Source organism: Palaemon carinicauda, chromosome 1 (genome assembly GCF_036898095.1).
Source record: "Palaemon carinicauda isolate YSFRI2023 chromosome 1, ASM3689809v2, whole genome shotgun sequence".
Taxonomy (NCBI): Eukaryota; Metazoa; Arthropoda; class Malacostraca; order Decapoda; family Palaemonidae; genus Palaemon; species Palaemon carinicauda.
Genome location: NC_090725.1, coordinates 240,108,235 through 240,130,734, shown reverse-complemented (window position 1 = coordinate 240,130,734; position 22,500 = coordinate 240,108,235). Strand labels below are relative to the sequence as shown.

General features: G+C 34.6%; 1 protein-coding gene across 4 annotated transcripts in view; it reads right to left on the bottom strand.

Moving 5' to 3' along the window:
• Positions 1-22,500, bottom strand: part of LOC137654543 (probable cationic amino acid transporter) — an 837,555-nt gene that overhangs the window by 216,116 nt on the left and 598,939 nt on the right. For all 4 annotated transcript variants that reach the window (XM_068388280.1, XM_068388287.1, XM_068388273.1 and 1 more), the window contains exons 3-4: positions 10,980-11,137; positions 2,077-2,226 (exon numbers count right to left, since the gene is read on the bottom strand). In XM_068388280.1, the coding sequence (XP_068244381.1) occupies positions 2,077-2,226; positions 10,980-11,137 (308 nt within the window). The remainder of the gene's footprint in view (positions 1-2,076; positions 2,227-10,979; positions 11,138-22,500) is intronic.

Below are 22,500 nucleotides of genomic sequence, written 5' to 3'. Positions count from 1 at the left end.
ATATTTGCTACGATAATAACAACTTTAGAAACCTGAGTAAATCTAAATTTATTGATATATTAAACATTATTGTTCAAGATTCATTTTTTATTTTTAATATTGATAATAATATTAATAATAATAATAATAATAATAATCTCTCCCATATAATAAAGAGCAAGTGTCTGATATATATATATATATATATATATATATATATATATATATATATATATCCGGTCACGTGCTCAGCTCTCCCCGTCCCTCGGGTAGGGGGATAGTAAATAGTCATACTCTGGAGAGAGGGGTGGTGTCTGTGCGTATGTGTCCATACCTACCTAAATATTCAGCCGTAATTTTTGATGGGTCGAGTACACTAGTAACAATAAATAATTATAATAAAGCATCGTATATAATACTGGCAATAATGTTGACAACTACATTCCTACTATCACTGTTACTACCTAGAATGATAAGAAAGATAAACATATATAAACAAAAATAACAATATAAATAATCATAGGTAACTAACAAATAGTTCATACATCCTAACATGAGTTTCAGGGACACTTCTCTTCTTACTTAAACCCCATTACGTGTCATGCTTCACCTATGTGATGTTTAAATTCTCTCCTCCTAACATTACTGATTTAATTTACTCTCAAATAATTACACGAATACTTAACCTTGCTCAGGGTTATTTTCAACTCTTTTACCAGTCTAGGGAGTTGATCTCTAATATACTCGCAAAAAATTATCCTCAACATCTATCAGTCTTTACCAACTCCATTTACTAACACTAATCCTTTTCTTTAAAGATTTTTTACTACCACTAACGTACCTCCATAAATGTATTTAAAAGGCAAGGAAATTTTTCTACTCCTCATGTAGCACCAATTTTTCCCCAATCACAGTGTCTTCTCAATACTCTAAAATGACCCTTAGTTTTCGTCATTAATTTTCTTAATCTCTTCCAATCAATGTCTTTATACATCGTGCATCATTATCAACATTTAAATTGCATTCATGAATGATTTCAAAGTATTCTTATGCTTGTGTATGTTACTTACAATTTATCACTTTACTCTTGAACCTCTCACACTATTTTCTAATATAAAGCTCTCAACTACAAAACCTTTTCCTAAACAAACAATTTTACACCAACTGCATTTAAACGTATATATATATACATTACCTATATATTCTCATTTGAATTAATAGACTATCACAAAATGCATGCATACGTGCAGTTTATACATATGCAGTATATATATATATATATATATATATATATATATATACATATATATATATATATATATATATACATATATACAAACACGTTCATGTAAATTCATGCATACGAACGAGCGCTTAAACACGCATACACATACAAACACACATACACACACATGTATATATATACATATATATATATATATATATATATATATATATATATGTGTGTGTGTGTGTGTGTGTGTGTAAATATAGCATAAAATATGTATACATAAAATACAAAATATAAATATTACCCCATGGCACATGAAAGACAAAATTTGAGGCTCATGTTTCAAATATAGGGACATAGTAGCAAAGCTAAAGACCACAAAAAACAATAAATATATTAATAAAGAATTTGAGAACACAGAAAAGATAATAAAAAATAGAATGGCACAATTGTGATGGAATTATTCAGATGTTTCCCAATAAAACAATGTCATAAAAACCATTAAGTTAAAAACATTACAATAAACAGGAAAACAGTAAAGCAAAATGGAGTACAAACAGGAAGATATTCATAAGGAAAGAAAACTCATTAAAAAACATCATTTGTAGGAATAATTGAGGTATAAAAACGATAACAAAATCAAAGCTACTACAAAAAGTTAGAAAATAAGATACATTCAACACAAAGAGAGAGAGAGAGAGAGAGAGAGAGAGAGAGAGAGAGAGAGAGAGAGAGAGAGATTTAGCAACAGCAAGAGGAAAATAAATCAAAAGGGATTGAGAGAGAGAGAGAGAGAGAGAGAGAGAGAGAGAGAGAGAGAGAGAGAGAGAGAGAGAGAGAGAGAGCTATAAACATTAATACTGTACCTCTAATCCCAGAGCTAAAACGACAGCGACGCAGAGGGCTGCACCAAAAGCTATGAAATCCGGCAGGGTTTGGGTGAGGGGCAGTCTGCCGATGTGATGGGCCACGAAACTTGCCACTTTGCCACCAGACATATAATCCATCGTTGCGGACTGTGGATTTAGAGTCAAGAGATCAGTAAGGTGGACATTAAAACTTATTTTAGGTTTTCTATTCTAAAAATTCAAAATTCAAAATAATAGAAAAATAAAAATAAAATGAATAAATAAATTAAAGAATGATGAATAAATAAATGAATGAATGAATAAATAAATTGATATATATATATATATATATATATATATATATATATACAGATGAATTTGAAGGTGAAGTACGACTATTACATCTTTCTTATTATTTATTTGCAAGTTTCGATACACGACGGTGTTATTTTAAAAAACTACATGCAATTAAAAGATACGGAAAAAATGTAAAATCCTTTGTAATTACAATGAAATATAGATATATACCCATTTTTTCATATTAGAATAAACAAGTTAAATAACCTTATTATTATTATTATTATTATTATTATTATTATTATTATTATTATTATTATTATTATTATTATTATTATTATTGTTGTTGTTACTTGCTAAGCTATAACCCTAGTTGGAAAAGCGGTATGCTATAAGCTCAGGGACTACAGGAAGTAAAATAACCCAGTGAGGAAAGGAAATAAGAGACGTAATTAACAATTAAAATAAAATATTTCAAGATCAGTAACAACATTAACATAAATATTTCACATATAAGCTACAATGACTTTAACAAAATAAGAGGAAGCGAAATAAGATAGAATAGTGTGCACAAGTGTACCCTTAAGCAAGAGAACTCTAACCCAAGACAGTGGAAGACCATGATACAGGGGCTATGGCACTACCCAAGACTAGAGAACAATGGTATGATTTTGGAGTGTCCCTCTCCTAGAAGAGCGACTTACCATGGCTAAAAAGTCTCTTCTACCCTTGGCAAGAGGAAAGTAGCCACTGAACAATTACAGTGCAGTAGTTTACCCCTTGAGAGAAGAACTGTTTGGTAATCTCGGTGTTGTTAGGTGTATGAGGACAGAAGAGAATATGTAAAGAATAGGCCAAACTATTCGGTTTATGTGTAACCTAAGGAAAAATGAACTGTAACCAGAGTAAAGGATCCAATGTAGTACTGTATGGCCAGTCAAAAGACCCACTAATTCTCTAGCGGTAGTATCTCAACGGGTAGCTGATGCTCTGTCCAACCTACTACCTATTATCAATGATCAAATAAATATCCCGACTAGAATAAATAGTTCGCAAAATAGAAAATCATATCTATATTACATACAGCTTATTCAGGGGGAATGAACTTTCATCAGAATTTAAAGATGATATTTCCAATCTTATGAGAATAGATTCTAAGTTATTGCTCATTCTGAGATGTAGCAAATGTATGAAAATCCTGTCTATTTATAGGTATTAAAAAAACTTTGTCTTACTGCTGATTATTATTATTATTATTATTATTATTAATTGCTAAGTTACAACCCTATTTGGAAAAGCAGAATGCTATAAGCCCAGGGGCCCCAACAGGAAAAATAACCCAGTGAGGAAAGGAAACAAGGAAAAATAAAATATTCTAAGGACAGTAACAACATTAAAATAAATAATTCCAATATAAACTATAAATACTTTAACAAAACAAGAGGAAGCGAAATTAGATAGAATAGTGTGCCCGAGTGTACCCTAAAGCAAGAGAACTATAACCCATGACAGTGGAATACCATGGTACATAGGCTATGGCATTACCCAAGACTAGAGAACAATGGTTTGATTTTGAAGTGTCCTTCGCCTAGTAGTTAACCCCTTGGGTGAAGAAGAATTGTTTGGTAATCTCAGTGTTATCAGGTGTATGAGGACAGAGGAGAATGTGTAAAGAATAGGCCAGAATACTCGGTGTGTGTGTAGGCAAAGGCAAAGAACCTTAACCAGAGAGAAGGATCCAATGTAGTACTGTCTGGCCAGTCAAAGGACCCCATAACTCTCTAGCGGTAGTATCTCAACGGGCGGCTGGTGCCCTGGCCAACCTACTACCTGATTACAAAGCTCTTACCAGTGCCAGTTTTGTAAGTGAACTGAAATCTGTGTGTTGGACGATTTCATATGGAAAGATTCTTTTCACGTACACGCAGGCCATTGCAATAAACAGTGCATATATTTTTCATTTTTCTATCAATGATTTTGAAAATTCTTATATACAGGCTTTATGTGTTGCTCGAAGTATGAGATAGGCGATTAGGACGAGAAGAATTCATCTTCTTACACACACACACACACACACACACAAAAAAAAAAAAAAAAAAAAAAAAAAAAAAAAAAAAAAATTTGCCAAATCTCAGAGTGTACAAAAGCTTAGAATATTAGAATATATTCTGATTAGATTTGAAACAAATAACTTTAAATTCGGATGAAAGACTATTCGCTCTATATATAATGTTAATAAGAGTTCTTTAAAACAATTACAATCTTGATTTTTTATCTATATCTATATATATATATATATATATATATATATATATATATATATATATATCTATTTTATCTTAACAAATCACTTTTTTTACTTTCTATCTTACAAAAAAATATGCATAAACTACGTCTACAAATTCATCTGTCTATTGAGATTCACAAAATTCACACCCTTTACGAGTTTATATATATATATATATATATATATATATATATATATATATATATATATATATAATATATACATACATATATATATGTATATATACATATATTATTATTATTATTATTTTTATTATTATTATTATTACTATTATTACTAGCTAAGCTACAACTCTAGTTGAAAAACCAGGATACTATCAGCCCAAGAGGTCAAACTGGGAAAAATTAGCCTATTGAGGAAAGGAAATAGGAAGATAGATAAACTACAAGCTAGCATTAAACAACTGAAATCAAATATCATAAGAACAGTAACAACATTAATACAAATCTTTTATATATAACCTATAAAAAAGAGGCTTATGTCAGCCTGTTTATTTGCTGCAAATATGAACTTTTGAAGTTCCACTGATAGAAATAGCTGATTAATAAGATCATTCCACAACTTGGTCTCAGCTGGAATAAAATTTCTAGAATCCTGTGTAGTACTGAGCCTTATGATGGAAATGGCATGACTATTAGAATCAACTGTATACCTAGTATCACGAACAGGATGGTACTGTCCGGGTAGATCCGAATGTAAAGGATGGTCATAATCATGAAAAATGTCATGCAATATGCATAACGAACTAATTGAACGATGGTGCCAAAGGCTGGTATCTAGATCAGGAATAAGAAATTTAGTAAACCGCAAGTTCCTGTCCAACAAATCAGGTTGAGATTCAGCAGCTGAAGACCGGACAAGAAAACAAAACTTTTAACACGGTAGAATGAAACACCTAAAATTTCTCCAAAATAGATCGATCACAGAAAATCTTAAAACTTTCTCAATAAGCAAATTTTTTGTGTGAAATTGAAGAAGACACAGACCCAATGTGTTTCTCAAAAGCACATATCCTGTAAAGAATCACCTTTAAATTTTTAAAAGAGTCATACAGAGGTAAAGAAATATTATCAATTGAGATCCAGATGTTGAGGAGTCACTCTCCTCGACCTACTAGTAATCATACGTAGAGTTTAAACATTCAATATCATGCCTCATAATTTATACCATGCACTAATTTTAGCTAGATCTCTATTAAGGGATTCAGCAACCAAAGACTTATATTAAGATGGAATTGATGCAAAGAGAGTAGCCTCATCTGCATATGCAACGAGATTGTTTTCTAGGCCAAACCACATATGTGTATACAGTATGAAAAGTAATGGGCCAAGAACACTATCCTAAGGAACACCAGATATCACATTCCTATACTCACTATGGTGCCAATCAACAATAATTCTTTGCGATGTATTACTCAAAAATTCAATAATAATGCTAAGAAAAGATCCACTCACTCCCAACTGCTTGAGTTTGAAACAGGGGCCTCAGGGTCAAAGGCAGCACTAAAATCAAGGCCAGTCATTCGAACTTCCTGACAAAAATCAAGAGATTTCTGTACAGCATTGGAGATTGTAAGAAGGGAATAACATGCTCCAAGGCCTTTCAGAAAGCTAAATTGCAAACTAGGAACAGATGATTACCTTGAGCAAACCTATTTAGATGTTTTGCCAAAGAAAAGTTAAAAAACTTTACATAATATAGGAGTTATGGAAATTGGGAAGTAATGTGCTAGATTTGAGCTACCGCAAACCCATTAACATAATGGAGTATCATTACATTTTCTCCAACAAGTGCTTAAAGAACCTCTTCCTGCTAACTTGCAGATGTAACAGATGACTTTTGAGCTAAGAAATATGCAGTCTTTACAAAGAAAGAAAGGAAAAATACCATTTGGTCTACACCTCGATAAGCATCAAGATCCATCAAGAGAGCTTCAATTTCACGAGATCGAAAAGCTGAACTAGAGAGTTTAGCCTCAGGAAAACAGGAATGAAGAAATTCAAGTTTCTCATTACTCTGTTTACTGTCAAACACATCAGCCAAAAGGGTTGCCTTTTCTTTGGACATTGAGTGACTGAGCCATCTGGTATAAGTAAACGAGGAACAGTTGCATCTACACCAAAGAGTGCAGATTTAATGGTAGCCCACCACTTATGATTCTGGTTTGTACGGAGGGTTTCTTTTAGTTGAAGCATAAACTCTCTAAGCAAAAGCTCTAAGCTGAGCATAGTTATTCCAAGTCAAATTTGATCTGTTACCCCTCCAAAGATGATGGGCCTCCTGCTTCTCGAAATAAGCACGCCTGCAATCATCACTGAACAAGGGTATATCTTTCACTCGGTAGCTTAGCACATGAGAAGGAATATGCCAATAATTTATGTTGACTAGAGTCTCACTCAAAGGAAGAACTGGCTCAACACTATTATACAATTGTGACTAATTCAACCTCAAAATATCACTCAACATGCCATTCCTGACTCCTTGATATTTTTTTTATAAATCTTACATGAGTATGACATATCAGAGACAGGATGCTCAGTCTTCCATACTAATGAAATCAAGGCATGATCAGATGTCCCAACTGGAAAACATCTATGAGTAGCTTCACTTGTGATTTGCTCACAGCCTGATTCAGAGGCAAAGCCCAAAGCTCTTAAGCCATAACGATTAGCAGGAGAAACAGAACTTAATCACTCCCTATAGTGAGCATTGAAATCACCAACAAAGACAAAAGAGGCCTTTCTATCGTCTTGTATTTTAGCCATGATGGTAAGACGACAATCGAAGATAAAATCATTTATGTCTGGATCCCAGTAGATCGAACACAAATAGTTGTTATGCCTGCCACAAACTTTTATTACCAGAATCTCATGACATCCACATTCATACCAGGACTTATGAGAAGCATTGTACTCAGGCCAAATATACATCATTCCCCTAGCCACTCATTAGGGGTCAAAATGAAATCTAGCTTGCTTTATAAGGCAACTGTTCATTGACTTATTCTCAATTCTATATCTTTAAATTCATGGCAACAAATGTTTACGACATATAGAAATACGATATTTCCAAACAAAAGATGTCATAATTACTAATTAAGAAGATGTAAAATACCGGCATAGTGCGTACTCTATTTAATTTGTAACATCCCATCTTATTAGTTATATATCATAATCTTCAAGGGCAAGTCGAAAATAAACCATTCTAAAGACCTTAATTATTCGTTATTCAAAACTTTAATATGTACTAACATAATCATTAACGTTTGTAAAAGGGGTGGAAACACCATTCAAATTATTACTCGTTTGTCCTTCCCCTGCTTGAATTATATGGGCATTTATTTCTACACGAGCACAGCAAATACATATACAGATTATATATATATATATCATTTATATATATATATATATATATATATATATATATATATATATATATATATATATATTAAGCACCTAACTTATGGTTTGATGCTGTCGATTTTCAAGTTTTCGAGTCTATATCACTCTGAATTTTCCATTTATTTCTACACATATACAGTAAATATATATACATTTATATATATATATATATATATATATATATATATATATATATATATATATATATATATATCCATTATATATATACATACTGTATATATACATACATATATATATACATGTATATATATACATATATATATACATACATACATACATACATATATATATATATATATATATATATATATATATATATGTATATATATATATGTATATATATATATATATATATATATATATATATATATATATGTTTGTGAGCATTTTGTGTATACAAAGAAACGAAATCATGGTTGAAAAAGGATACCTCGCTTCTGTACCGGAGGGATTGTGTAAGGAGGTAAGAAGGAAATTGAAAAGTCCCGGTATAGATGAATATCAAATGTAGAAAATCTATAGCTCAAAGTATTCCAAGAAAGAAATCATAGCAACCAATAAAAGGCAAACTAGAGTAGGGGTTATATTCTTTTAATCAAGGAGAGTTTGGTATGATGTATTGTATAGGATTGTTGGTCAAGTAAATGCTGAATACTGAATGCAAATAAAGCTGTGACACAAATGTAATTTTCCTTGTTAAGGATAATATTCTGTTATGGAATGTCGGGATGTAATAGTTTAAAAATAAAGTAAAATGATTCGTCACATTAAACAAATAAGTCTAATAAATCAATTTTTATTACTTGTATTCTGGTTAATTATAAACTCATAAATAATAATAATAAAAAAAAATAATAATAATGATAATAATAATTCTATCTAATATATATACCAAGGCACTTCCCCCAATTTTGGAGGGTAGCAGAGATCAAACAAATGGAAAAAAAGGGGGGGGGGGGGGACCTTTCCACTCTACGCTCCTCCCAGGCTGACGAGGGACTCAACCGATTTCGGCTGGTACTGCTAGGGTGCCACAGAACACCTTCCCCTGTCATCCACCACAGATGAAGCTTCATGACGCCGAATCCTCGACATCTGCTACCTCCGCAGTCTTCCAAGGCGATCGGTGGAAGCAGCAGGGCCTACCAGAACTGCGTCACAATCGCTCGCCACTCATTCCTGTTTCTAGCATGCTCCCTTGCCTCTCTCACATCTATCCTCCTACCACCCAGAGCTTTCATCACTCCATCCATCCACCCAAACCTTGGCCTTCCTCTTGTCCTTCTCCCATCAATTCTTGAAATTCATTACCTTCTATAGCAGGCAGCCATTTTCCATCCTCTCAACATGGCCAAACCCCCTCAACACATTCATATCCACTCTAGCTGCTAAATAATTTCTTACACCCGTTCTTACCCTCAATACTTCGTTCCTAACCCTATCTACTCGAGATACACCAGCCATACTCCTCAGACACTTCATCTCAAACATATTCAATAATAATAATAATAATAATAATGATAATAATAATAAAAAGTATAATAGTAATGATAGGTTCACCACTAATAGGGGTTCTTTCCGAAACAAAAGTGAAATAGAAAAAAATAAAAACACGAAATATATTTATAAAATTCATCACAGTCTAGTCATATCTCAACAAAATATAAAGAAAAGAAATTAGATAAAAAACCAAAGTCTAAAACATATTTCTATCAATCTATTCCTGAATATTCTAATCAATTGTTAGTGGAAGGACTAAGGTTAATTTGAAGACTTAAAACTTAAAGGACCCGCAAGTACAGTAAATGTAGTTTTATAATTAACACAAGAGGCAGCATGAATTAGAGTTTTTTTTTTTCAAACCATTTGCCATAGGAAGTAACACTTTCAAATCAAACTAAATACAATTAGAGTATTGAACCAAAAGTTTTCGGCTGAATAGAAAACAAATTATTATGCAATAAAATAAAAGGATGACGAAAACTGCGTGAAATTATCCCAAAAATATTTCGTTTTCACGAATGTGATTAAAACAACGCTAAAAACATAACTGGGAAGAGATTCCTCTTGATTTACTTAAAACATTATGGCCATATGACCTAACTCTGTGGCCGAGAACACCATTCAACGACGAAACTGGGGAACACCCCGCAATTACTCCATGAAATTAAAATTTAAAAAGGCTGCATAGGAAAATGAAAGACAGGAAGCTCGCACAGAATTGAAGTAAAAGGCTAAAAGGTAGGCACAGTTGCAATGCAGACCCTTCAGTAATGTTTCCTGATAATTTACAAATGAAATCTTACTTGAAAGTTTTGCTCTCCAGCGAAATCCGAAATTAGTACCTCAGGGGATCAGATTACATCCGAGAGGCAAAGTTTAAGAGAAAACTTTTGCAGTACATCGAAAAGATCCATTAAAAGTCACTTTGGGATAAAAAGGAGTAAGATTGGAACCAGCTTCAGTTCATTTGATTCAATGATAATGATGCCATTATGTTATAGTTAAATACCTTTTTAAAATATTTACAGTACATTACCCTAAGCCACTATAAGAGGTTACATTAGGGTATATAATCAGCATATATATATATATATATATATATATATATATGTATATATATAAATATATATATATATATATGTGTGTATATATATACATACATACATGTATATATATATATATATATACATATATATATATATATATATATATATATATATATATATATATATATATATATATATATATATATCTGTGTGTTTGTGTAGCTGACCAGACAACCAAACCCTCGAAAACAAAAATGGGAGTCCCTGAGCGTAGATCATATGTATTAGAGGAGAAAAATTATCACAATTGTAATAACTTTAGAAATGAAAAGAAGAGTGTCTCACCAGAGCTTTGCACACTGCAGCGAGCGTGGATGCAGTGAAGAGGACGTTGAGGATCCCCAACAAATAGGCCACGAATTCCCCAACCAACTGATAGGTGGCTGTGTACAGATGCCCCGACGACTGGGGACTCCATGTCACCAGCTCGGCGTAACAGAAGCCTGTAAATAAAAAGAAAGGAAGATTCCATTCTATATTAAATGGCTTCTAGGTATGGATGGATGGGTGAGGAATGTGTGAATGAATGTGGAATCCCATTCAAAAGCCAGATTCTTCTAATGAAAAGATGAGTTATATGGCGTGCAACTCACGTTTAAGAAAAGTCTTTCTTAAGCGTTTTTTTTTCCTTTTTTTAATAATTAAAACTTTGTATCAACATATCTTTAGCATTTTTTCCGCACATTATTATGATCATGAATATCATATAAGAATAAACAAATAATAACAACATAACAATATTGCAGTAATAATTTCGAGGCAGAAGTTTACAATATAATCATTAATTTTGTGGGCGGAAATGAAATTCACGAATTCATATTTCACATCATGATTTATGGAAATGTCTCTGGGACAGGAACATTACTGGTCCAGTTCAACATGGATCATCAATAACAAATAATAACAACACAATCATAATAATAATGGTAACAATAATAATAATCATAATCATAATCATAATAATAATAATAATAATAATAATAATAATAATAATAATAATATAAAAGACAGTGATATTATTAATAACAAACTAAATAATAATACTCTTCATCATCATAATCATCATCATCATAATAATAATAATAATAATAATAATAATAATATAAAAGACAGTGATATTATTAATAACAAACTAAATAATAATACTCTTCATCATCATCATCATCATCATCATCATCATCATAATAATAATAATAATAATAATAATAATAATAATAATAATAATAATAATAATAATAAACATTCTGATACCTCCACATATCTTACTTCTCCATTTACATTCTTAAGTAAAAACGCATTTAGTTTTCGATAGACTACTATTTTCTACCTTCAGTGTATAATAATGATTCATTGATAAGTTATCTCTTGACAACGTTGTCTTGAAACGCAACTCTGGTTATATTGAAAAAGTAAAGAAAGCTGTTCATTCTGTGTGTTTTTCTATTTTGCTTGACAAAAGTAATTACGACCTCTCTCTCTCTCTCTCTCTCTCTCTCTCTCTCTCTCTCTCTCTCTCTCTCTCTCTCTCTCTCTGAAAAGTGTTGCTTTTCATCATAACCCTATTATTTTTCCAATCTATCTTTGATGTTGCTGAAATTATTCAAGGTAAAAGTTTTGGAAGAAAATATGATGAGGAATATTAACTATTACAGTATGCTGACACTACACAGCGCGTGGGACTGGAATTCCGACAAAGAAAACAACGATGATGGAGATTACGATGATATTTTAATAGTCTCTAAATTTAAGGGAAAATGTCTTCTTAACTATCATTATATTAGATTAGATGGATACAAATCGCACAAGATATATATACACTACAGTATGTCCTGAAAAATCAACCATATATACATATGGTTTGTGTCAAGCTTCTTCTCCAACTAAACTTTGGGCAGGCAATGGCTGATGATGACTAAGTAGGTGGACCTTTCGCTCAAGTTCCTATCTCCACGTAACAAATTGGACCAGGGAGGGCCAGGCAATGGCTAATGACTAGGCCCTAGCTCGCAAGGAATATAAGGCTATGGGTGCTACTGAAACCCCTCGGCTTAAAAGTTTGATTATCTGTTGCTCTTCATCTGTTTACTTCTATAATCTAGGCTCTAAGGAGTGGATTTCCGTTATGGCCCATGGAAAAACAACTAATTTACGTTAAAATATATCAATCAACTTTCAGTTAGCCAGCTGTCTCTGGAACTTGACGGAAGCGTCCTATAATATTCTTTATATATATATATATATATATATATATATATATATATATATATATATATATATATATATATATTTATTTATTTATTTATTCCCTTTGGAAGTTCGATAACAATAGCAGAAGTAAAATATGAGGTGTTTCCATTCCATGACAACTTTGTGAGCTGGTGAGTTATTTTGGTTCTAATAATTTATCAAAAGCCCATTTCTGAATGTGTTTTCACTGCGTTTACATCTCTTGTCATTTCGGGCCGCATTGCAGTCATATCTCCAAAGACGAAGGTCGTCTTTTCACACAGGGTCATCATGACTTCAGTTGTTGAAAATATTTAGTTTCGAGTATTCATCGTCACTCGCCTTCCACTAACGGAAAAAATGACTAAAACGTTTTATTTTGATTTCCTCACATTTGATAAAAATATTCTATTTGCCTTTCTATCATTTTCATTGTCGAAGAGATAGAACAAGAGGATTTGGTTCTCATATTAAAAGAAAAATAGCCAAAAAAAATACTTTTTACGCATGGTAAATTAATTATCACTAACAATATATATTATTCAAGACACCATTTTATAACAAATATACGAAACACCCAGTGAAATGCATAAGAAGAAAATCTTTTTTCTTACACTTAGTCGAAAAATAGATTTCTAGTCTGTGTAGATACTGTATGAGAAGAATGAGGAATTAAAGGCAATAACAACATACAAGAAGAATGAAGTTATATGAAAGTTTCAATAGAGAGGGATGAGAAATCTGAATGGAAGTTGGAGTATTTTTTATCCATTCCCTTTTGCAGATTACCAAGTAACGTTCAGTATAGAGCATATGGCATTGCTCGTAAACGGGAATAATCCGTAGTTAATTTTGTTCATTTCATTCGCCTCCAGTGTCACCGGTTTTTTATCTGTGCAGAATTTTCAGTTATTTTGCTTTGCAATTCAACGATGGCGTCATCAAAGAGAACACCCCCGCACTCAATCAGATTTAGAAAATGATTTTGGCAATCCATATTCAACATGTTTCAATAGGGCCCTTTTCTCTCTCTCTCTCTCTCTCTCTCTCTCTCTCTCTCTCTCTCTCTCTCTCTCTCTCTCTCTCTCTCTCTCTCTCTCTGATGAATTCCTCCATCAGTAAGTCGATAAACTAACTAGGGGGAAACAGTGTACTATATATTGTGCTAACAACAGAGGAAAATTTGGTATGCAGTGTCTCAGTAGGCAAAAATATTGACGAATAGTTAGGTTTCAGGTAAATATTCTTCGACTAAAAGAAAAGAAAATTATAAAAAGATACAACAGGCAAGGAAACTGGATACAACTGAAGGAATACACGAAAAATTTGAATTACAACCAAACAGGAAACATAGATACACAATGGGACTCCTTCGTAGAAATATACAAAGAAAAAAGGGGATAAATATATGCCGCATAAAAAAAAAAAATTACCAAATGGAACTCCACAGCCCTTCAACAGAGATATAGCCAGTGTAATAAGAAGCAGAGAAAGGAAACATAAATCAGTGGATTCCCTGCCCAAATTCGTGAAATTTTCGAACACAAAAGGTTTAGCAAAAATGTAGATAAACTAGTTATAAATGTCAAGATCAATGAATAGAAAAAGTACCTTCATCTAGTGAAGAAACACCGATTTGTTTTTGCATATGTAAACTAGAAAACCAATCAAAAACAACATTAGCCCTTTAATAGACTCAGAGGGTATTCTTATAACAAATTATTTGGAAAAAAGCCGACTCTTGAACCAGCTATCAAATATCAAGAGCCACCAGGACCAGATGATATTCACGAAGAGAGATTATAGAACCAGAAGAAGATTTAACCCCTAATTTTTACAAAATGTTCCGAAAGACAGCCAACGAACGAAAGGTACCACAAGGATTGAAACTAGGCAATGTTACTCCAATCTACAAGGGACCAAAAGAAGAAACTGGAAACTACAGACCTGTTTGTCTACTTCAGTGCCTTACAAAATTTTTTAATCAATTATAGTAGATTCAATAGTAGAATATATAGAGAAAAACAATCTTCTGATAGACAGCCAACAAGATTTTGGACAAAGAGATCCTGTGGGACAAATCTGATGGAATTTTTCCACATGTCTAGCATATATGACAAAAGCAGGGAAAAAGACATCATATACCTAGACTTTTGAAAGGCTTTTGACAAAGAATCTCATAAAAAATTAATGGTTGAAATTTGAGCACTAGGCATCATTGATGAGCCAGCTGAATGGATCAAAGATTGGCTGACATACAGAAAACGGAATTGAGAAGCCTCAGAGTGGGCAGCTGTTACAAGCGGAGAACCTCAAGGCTCCGTCCTTGGCCCATTACTATTTCTGATTTATATTAATGACATAGAATTAGGATCAACTCGTAAAATAACAAAATTTGCCGACGATACTAAACTAGGCATAAACGCTGCGAACTCAGAAGTATGGACCAAGAGAAAGGTCTTGGCATTATCATTAGCAAAGTTCACCAAACAGAGAATAAAAGTAGAAAAGAAAGCACAGAAAGTAATGGGTTACGCACAGAGATAATTCAAATACAAAAACAAAGACACTGTAGTACAGCTGTAAATATCACTATTATTCATTTTGTTAATGAGGCAGATTTGCTCCGACTCGCAGGGGTGCCCTTTTAGCTAAGAAAAATTTCCTAACAGCAGATTGGTCGGAAGTATTTTTGTCCAAGTGGCGTCATTGTTTTCAAATAATTACCAAGTAATGTGAATCGAAGCTTATTTACTAAGTTAAATTTCTCCCTAAGATATATGCTTTGTCAATAAATCGTGTTAACGAATAGAGAGATTATAAAGCATTGTGATGTGAAGCCTAAATTTAATAACACCCGCCGAAGTCAACGACAGGAGCTTGGTCTTGGTGGCACGCTACGTAATTTTGTAAATTTCCATATATTTTAACCCAAAAAGTAGGAACTATCTAGGCTCCGTCATTGGCATGTGCTCTTCCTCAAAATCAAAGTTATTTTTTTTATGATTAACTCTCTCCCGAAAGGGAGGATCCATCTAGGCTCCGTCACCGGCATGTGCTCTTTTTCAAAATCAAAGTAATTTTCTACTGTCAACTCTCTCCCGAAAGGGAGGATCCATCTAGGCTCCGTCACCGGCATGTGCTCTTTTTCAAAATCAAATTAATTTTCTACTGCCAACTCTCTCCCGAAAGGGATGATCCATCTAGGCTCCGTCACCGGCATGTGCTCTTTTTCAAAATCAAAGTAATTTTCTACTGTCAACTCTCTCCCGAAAGGGAGGATCCATCTAGGCTCCGTCGTTGGCATGTTCCTTTTTTCAAAATCAAAGTAATTTTCTAATGTCAACTCCTTCCAGAAAGGGCGGATACATCTATGTTCCGTCACTGGCATGTGCTCTTTTTCAAAATAAAAGTAATTTTCTACTTCCAACTCTCTCCCGAAAGGGAGGATCCATCTAGGCTCCGTCGTTGGCATGTTCCTTTTTTCAAAATCAAAGTAATTTTCTAATGTCAACTCCCTCCAGAAAGGGCGGATACATCTATGTTCCGTCACTAGCATGTGCTCTTTTTCAAAATAAAAGTAATTTTCTACTTCCAACTCTCTCCCGAAAGGGAGGATCCATCTAGGCTCCGTCGTTGGCATGTTCCTTTTTTCAAAATCAAAGAAATTTTCTACTGTCAACTCTCTCCAGAAAGGGAGGATCCATCTAGGCTCCGTCGTTGGCATGTTCCTTTTTTCAAAATCAAAGTAATTTTCTACTGTCAACTCTCTCCAGTAAGGGAGGATCCATCTAGGCTCCGTCGTTGGCATGTTCCTTTTTTCAAAATCAAAGTAATTTTCTACTGCCGAAAGGGAGGATCCATCTAGGCTCCGTCGTTGGCATGTTCCTTTTTTCAAAATCAAAGAAATTTTCTACTGTCAACTCTCTCCAGAAAGGGAGGATCCATCTAGGCTCCGTCGTTGGCATGTTCCTTTTTTCAAAATCAAAGTAATTTTCTACTGTCTACTCTCTCCAGAAAGGGAGGATCCATCTAGGCTCCGTCGTTGGCATGTTCCTTTTTTCAAAATCAAAGTAATTTTCTACTGCCAACTCTCTCCCGAAAGGGAGGATCCATCTAGGCTCCGTCGTTGGCATGTTCCTTTTTTCAAAATCAAAGTAATTTTCTACTGTCAACTCTCTCCAGAAAAGGAGGATCCATCTAGGCTCCGTCACTGGCTGGTGCTCTTTTTCAAAATCAAAATAATTTTCTACTGCCAACTCTCTCCCGAAAGGGAGGATCCATCTAGGCTCCGTCGTTGGCATGTTCCTTTTTTCAAAATCAAAGTAATTTTCTACTGCCAGTTCTCTCCCGAAAGGGAGGATCCATCTAGGCTCCGTCGTTGGCATGTTCCTTTTTTCAAAATCAAAGTAATTTTCTACTGCCAACTCTCTCCCGAAAGGGAGGATCCATCTAGGCTCCGTCGTTGGCATGTTCCTTTTTTCAAAATCAAAGTAATCTTCTACTGTCAACTCTCTCCAGAAAAGGAGGATCCATCTAGGCTCCGTCACTGGCATGTGGTCTTTTTCAAAATCAAAGTAATTTTCTACTGTCAACTCTCTCCAGAAAGGGAGGATCCATCTAGGCTCCGTCGTTGGCATGTTCCTTTTTTCAAAATCAAAGTAATTTTCTACTGCCAGTTCTCTCCCGAAAGGGAGGATCCATCTAGGCTCCGTCGTTGGCATGTTCCTTTTTTCAAAATCAAAGTAATCTTCTACTGTCAACTCTCTCCAGAAAAGGAGGATCCATCTAGGCTCCGTCACTGGCATGTGGTCTTTTTCAAAATCAAAGTAATTTTCTACTGTCAACTCTCTTCAGAAAGGGAGGATCCATCTAGGCTCCGTCGTTGGCATGTTCCTTTTTTCAAAATCAAAGTAATTTTCTACTGTCAACTCTCTCCAGAAAAGGAGGATCCATCTAGGCTCCGTCACTGGCATGTGCTCTTTTTCAAAATCAAAATAATTTTCTACTGCCAACTCTCTCCCGAAAGGGAGGATCCATCTAGGCTCCGTCGTTGGCATGTTCCTTTTTTCAAAATCAAAGAAATTTTCTACTGTCAACTCTCTCCAGAAAGGGAGGATCCATCTAGGCTCCGTCACTAGCATGTGCTCTTTTTCAAAATCAAAATAATTTTCTACTGCCAACTCTCTCCCGAAAGGGAGGATCCATCTAGGCTCCGTCGTTGGCATGTTCCTTTTTTCAAAATCAAAGTAATTTTCTACTGTCAACTCTCTCCAGAAAGGGAGGATCCATCTAGGCTCCGTCACTGGCATGTGCTCTTTTTCAAAATCAAAATAATTTTCTACTGCCAATTCTCTCCCGAAAGGGAGGATCCATCTAGGCTCCGTCGTTGGCATGTTCCTTTTTTCAAAATAAAAGTAATTTTCTACTGTCAACTCTCTCCAGAAAGGGAGGATCCATCTAGGCTCCGTCACTGGCATGTGCTCTTTTTCAAAATCAAAATAATTTTCTACTGCCAACTCTCTCCCGAAAGGGAGGATCCATCTAGGCTCCGTCGTTGGCATGTTCCTTTTTTCAAAATCAAAGAAATTTTCTACTGTCAACTCTCTCCAGAAAGGGAGGATCCATCTAGGCTCCGTCACTAGCATGTGCTCTTTTTCAAAATCAAAATAATTTTCTACTGCCAACTCTCTCCCGAAAGGGAGGATCCATCTAGGCTCCGTCGTTGGCATGTTCCTTTTTTCAAAATCAAAGTAATTTTCTACTGTCAACTCTCTCCAGAAAGGGAGGATCCATCTAGGCTCCGTCGTTGGCATGTTCCTTTTTTCAAAATCAAAGTAATTTTCTACTGTCTAGTCTCTCCAGAAAGGGAGGATTCATCTAGGCTCCGTCGTTGGCATGTTCCTTTTTTTCAAAATAAAAGTAATATTCTACTGTCAACTCTGTCCAGAAAGGGAGGATCCATCTAGGCTCCGTCATTGGCATGTGCTCTTTTTCAAAATAAAAATAATTTTCTACTGCCAACTCTCTCAGGAAAGGTAGGATCCATCTAGGCTCTGTCACTGGCATGTTCCCTTTTTCAAAATCAAAGTAATTTTCTACTGTCAACTCTCTCCAGAAAGGGAGGATCCATCTAGGCTCCGTCACTGGCATGTGCTCTTTCTCAAAATCAAAGTAATTTTCTACTGCCAACTCTCTCCCGAAAGGGAGGATCCATCTAGGCTCCGTCGTTGGCATGTTCCTTTTTTCAAAATCAAAGTAATTTTCTACTGTCTACTCTCTCCAGAAAGGGAGGATCCATCTAGGCTCCGTCGTTGGCATGTTCCTTTTTTTCAAAATAAAAGTAATTTTCTACTGTCAACTCTCTCAGGAAAGGTAGGATCCATCTAGGCTCTGTCACTGGCATGTTCCCTTTTTCAAAATCAAAGTAATTTTCTACTGTCAACTCTCTCCAGAAAGGGAGGATCCATCTAGGCTCCGTCACTGGCATGTGCTCTTTTTCAAAATCAAAATAATTTTCTACTGCCAACTCTCTCAGGAAAGGTAGGGCCCATCTAGGCTCTGTCACTGGCATGTTCCCTTTTTCAAAATCAAAGTAATTTTCTACTGTCAACTCTCTCCAGAAAGGGAGGATCCATCTAGGCTCCGTCACTGGCATGTGCTCTTTTTCAAAATCAAAATAATTTTCTACTGCCAACTCTCTCCCGAAAGGGAGGATCCATCTAGGCTCCGTCGTTGGCATGTTCCTTTTTTCAAAATCAAAGTAATTTTCTACTGTCAACTCTCTCCAGAAAGGGAGGATCCATCTAGGCTCCGTCACTGGCATGTGCTCTTTTTCAAAATAAAAGTAATTTTCTACTGTCAACTCTCTCCCGAAAGGTAGGATCCACCTAGGCTCTGTCACTGGCATATTCCCTTTTTCAAAATCAAAGTAATTTTCTACTGTCAACTCTCTCCAGAAAGGGAGGATCCATCTAGGCTCCGTCACTGGCATGTGCTCTTTTTCAAAATAAAAGTAATTTTCTACTGTCAACTCTCTCCAGAAAGGGAGGATCCATCTAGGCTCCGTCACTGGCATGTGCTCTTTTTTAAAATCAAAATAATTTTCTACTGCCAACTCTCTCAGGAAAGGTAGGGCCCATCTAGGCTCTGTCACTGGCATATTCCCTTTTTCAAAATCAAAGTAATTTTCTACTGTCAACTCTCTCCAGAAAGGGAGGATCCATCTAGGCTCCGTCACTGGCATGTGCTCTTTTTCAAAATAAAAGTAATTTTCTACTGTCAACTCTCTCCAGAAAGGGAGGATCCATCTAGGCTCCGTCACTGGCATGTGCTTTTTTTCAAAATAAAAGTAATTTTCTACTGTCAACTCTCTCCCGAAAGGTAGGATCCATCTAGGCTCTGTCACTGGCATATTCCCTTTTTCAAAATCAAAGTAATTTTCTACTGACAACTCTCTCCCGAAGGGAGGATCCATCTAGGCTCCGTCATTGGCATGCGGCACTGTTTCAAAATTAAAGTAATTTTTATGGTCAACTCTCTCCCTATAGGCATGAACTATTTAGGCTCCGTCATTGACATGTGCCAATCTTTTAAATCTACGTAATTTATTAATTTCAACTATCTCCAGAGAGAGAATGGTTGGGAGAAAAGTCCAGAAAATGGCAAATGCCTTTCTGCAAAGTTATGCATATATGTTATAATAACCCACAAACAGATTACTCACCGCTCGGTAATGAATTAGAAAATGTGGACCAGAGGAAGATCTTGGCATTATCATCAGCAAAGATTTAAAGTTCACCAAACAGACCATGAAACTTGAAAAGAAATCTCCGAAACTAATGGTTACATAAAGAGACAATTCAAATATAGAAACAAAGACATTGTACTGCAGCTGTAAACATCACTAGTAAGACTGCATCTAGAATACGGAGTCCAATTCTGAGCTCCAAGTATTCAGAAGGATATAGATAGACTGGAAGTAGTACAATCTAGGACCACCAAACCAGTTCCGACACTAAGACAATCTGAATATAGACGGAGAAAAGAACGTTGGAGCTTCTTTAATCTACAATCTCACGACTAAGGAGACTGTTGACAGAGGCATTCAAAATTCTTAAAGGAATAACAAATGTAGATTACAACCTCTTCACTCTTAACACAAATCAGTCCAGAGGTTACGGATACAAACCAGAATTAAAAAGATACAATGCTACTCAATGTACGAATTTCTTTCCATACAAATTAGTAAATACATGAAACAGGCTCGAAGCGGATGTAGTGTATAGTAACACGGTAAACGGATTCGAGAGAGAGAGAGAGAGAGAGAGAGAGAGAGAGAGAGAGAGAATAGAATACGTGAGTAACAGTGTCAGCCAAAATGTATACAAGTATATCACGATGAAAAATGGTAGGCTTTCAAGATACTGCAACAGAGTGCAATAAATCATAAGTCTCTCTCTCTCTCTCTCTCTCTCTCTCTCTCTCTCTCTCGAACGAACGAACGAACGAACGAACGAACGATGAACGAAAATTAGTTTACGAATGGTTTTTATCCTAGAGTTTTATTTTTCTACTTCTGACAATTAACACCATTGCAAAGAATTCCTTTCCTAAATAAGTTTGTGTTTTGAAGTAGACAAAGATTGATCTCATATAATATTGATAATTACAGGCTACGGTGCTATCTATGGTGCTTGAAACTCCATCCTTCGTATTAATAATAAGGTTGGTAGAGGGCTGAAAATACCTTATGAAGACACTAATTTTATGGGAAAGAGGGTATCTGAATCTTAAATAATTCTAATTACATATGCATTAATCTCTTGCTAGTATTTACTCTCAAGACAAATGCGAAGAGGTTTAAAATAATATTCCATCAAACGAACAGCCATAACTATCAAGCTTCTAGAAAACTAGAAATCCCTTAAACCATAACAAAAGAACTGAACTTGACATGTATTTGAATGGAATCCAAATAAATATTCTCTTTTATAGGTTTTTGCTGCACAGGAATTTTTTATAACACTGTGTGAGGGGCTGTAGTACCATAAGTTGCATTTTGGGATTCTTTTTTAGTTTTGTTGTGGAAAGAATATCTTAAAGAATAATCAATCAGGTTCCGGTGGTGTTGGACAGACCTTCCATATTATATCTTTAAAACATTGAAAATCATAGATCATTATTACGATCTTGTCCTGAGAAAGACCATTAAATATTTCAAAGCAGCGGATTTTTATGCTGAACTAAATTCTTGGAACTTCAAAAAGGGTTGCAACAAGGACAAAGGTGGCGTTTTAGAACATATGCTCCACAGCATTGCTAATTTTGAAGTTATACCTATGTTAAACTTTTAGAATAAAAGTTGTTCCATTGTCCTTGCTAGACATCATGGCATTATTATTTATTATTGATATAATTTTCTTACAAGAGAGTAGCTGCAGTAATAAGTTTTTTTTTTAATTACTGTCATTATCTATAATGACCTAATTGTCTTTCTTTATTTAACGTTTAAGACTAAAGAAAACGATAAGCTATGAGGAAACTGCAATAGAAATTGTGACCCGGACAAAATAAAATT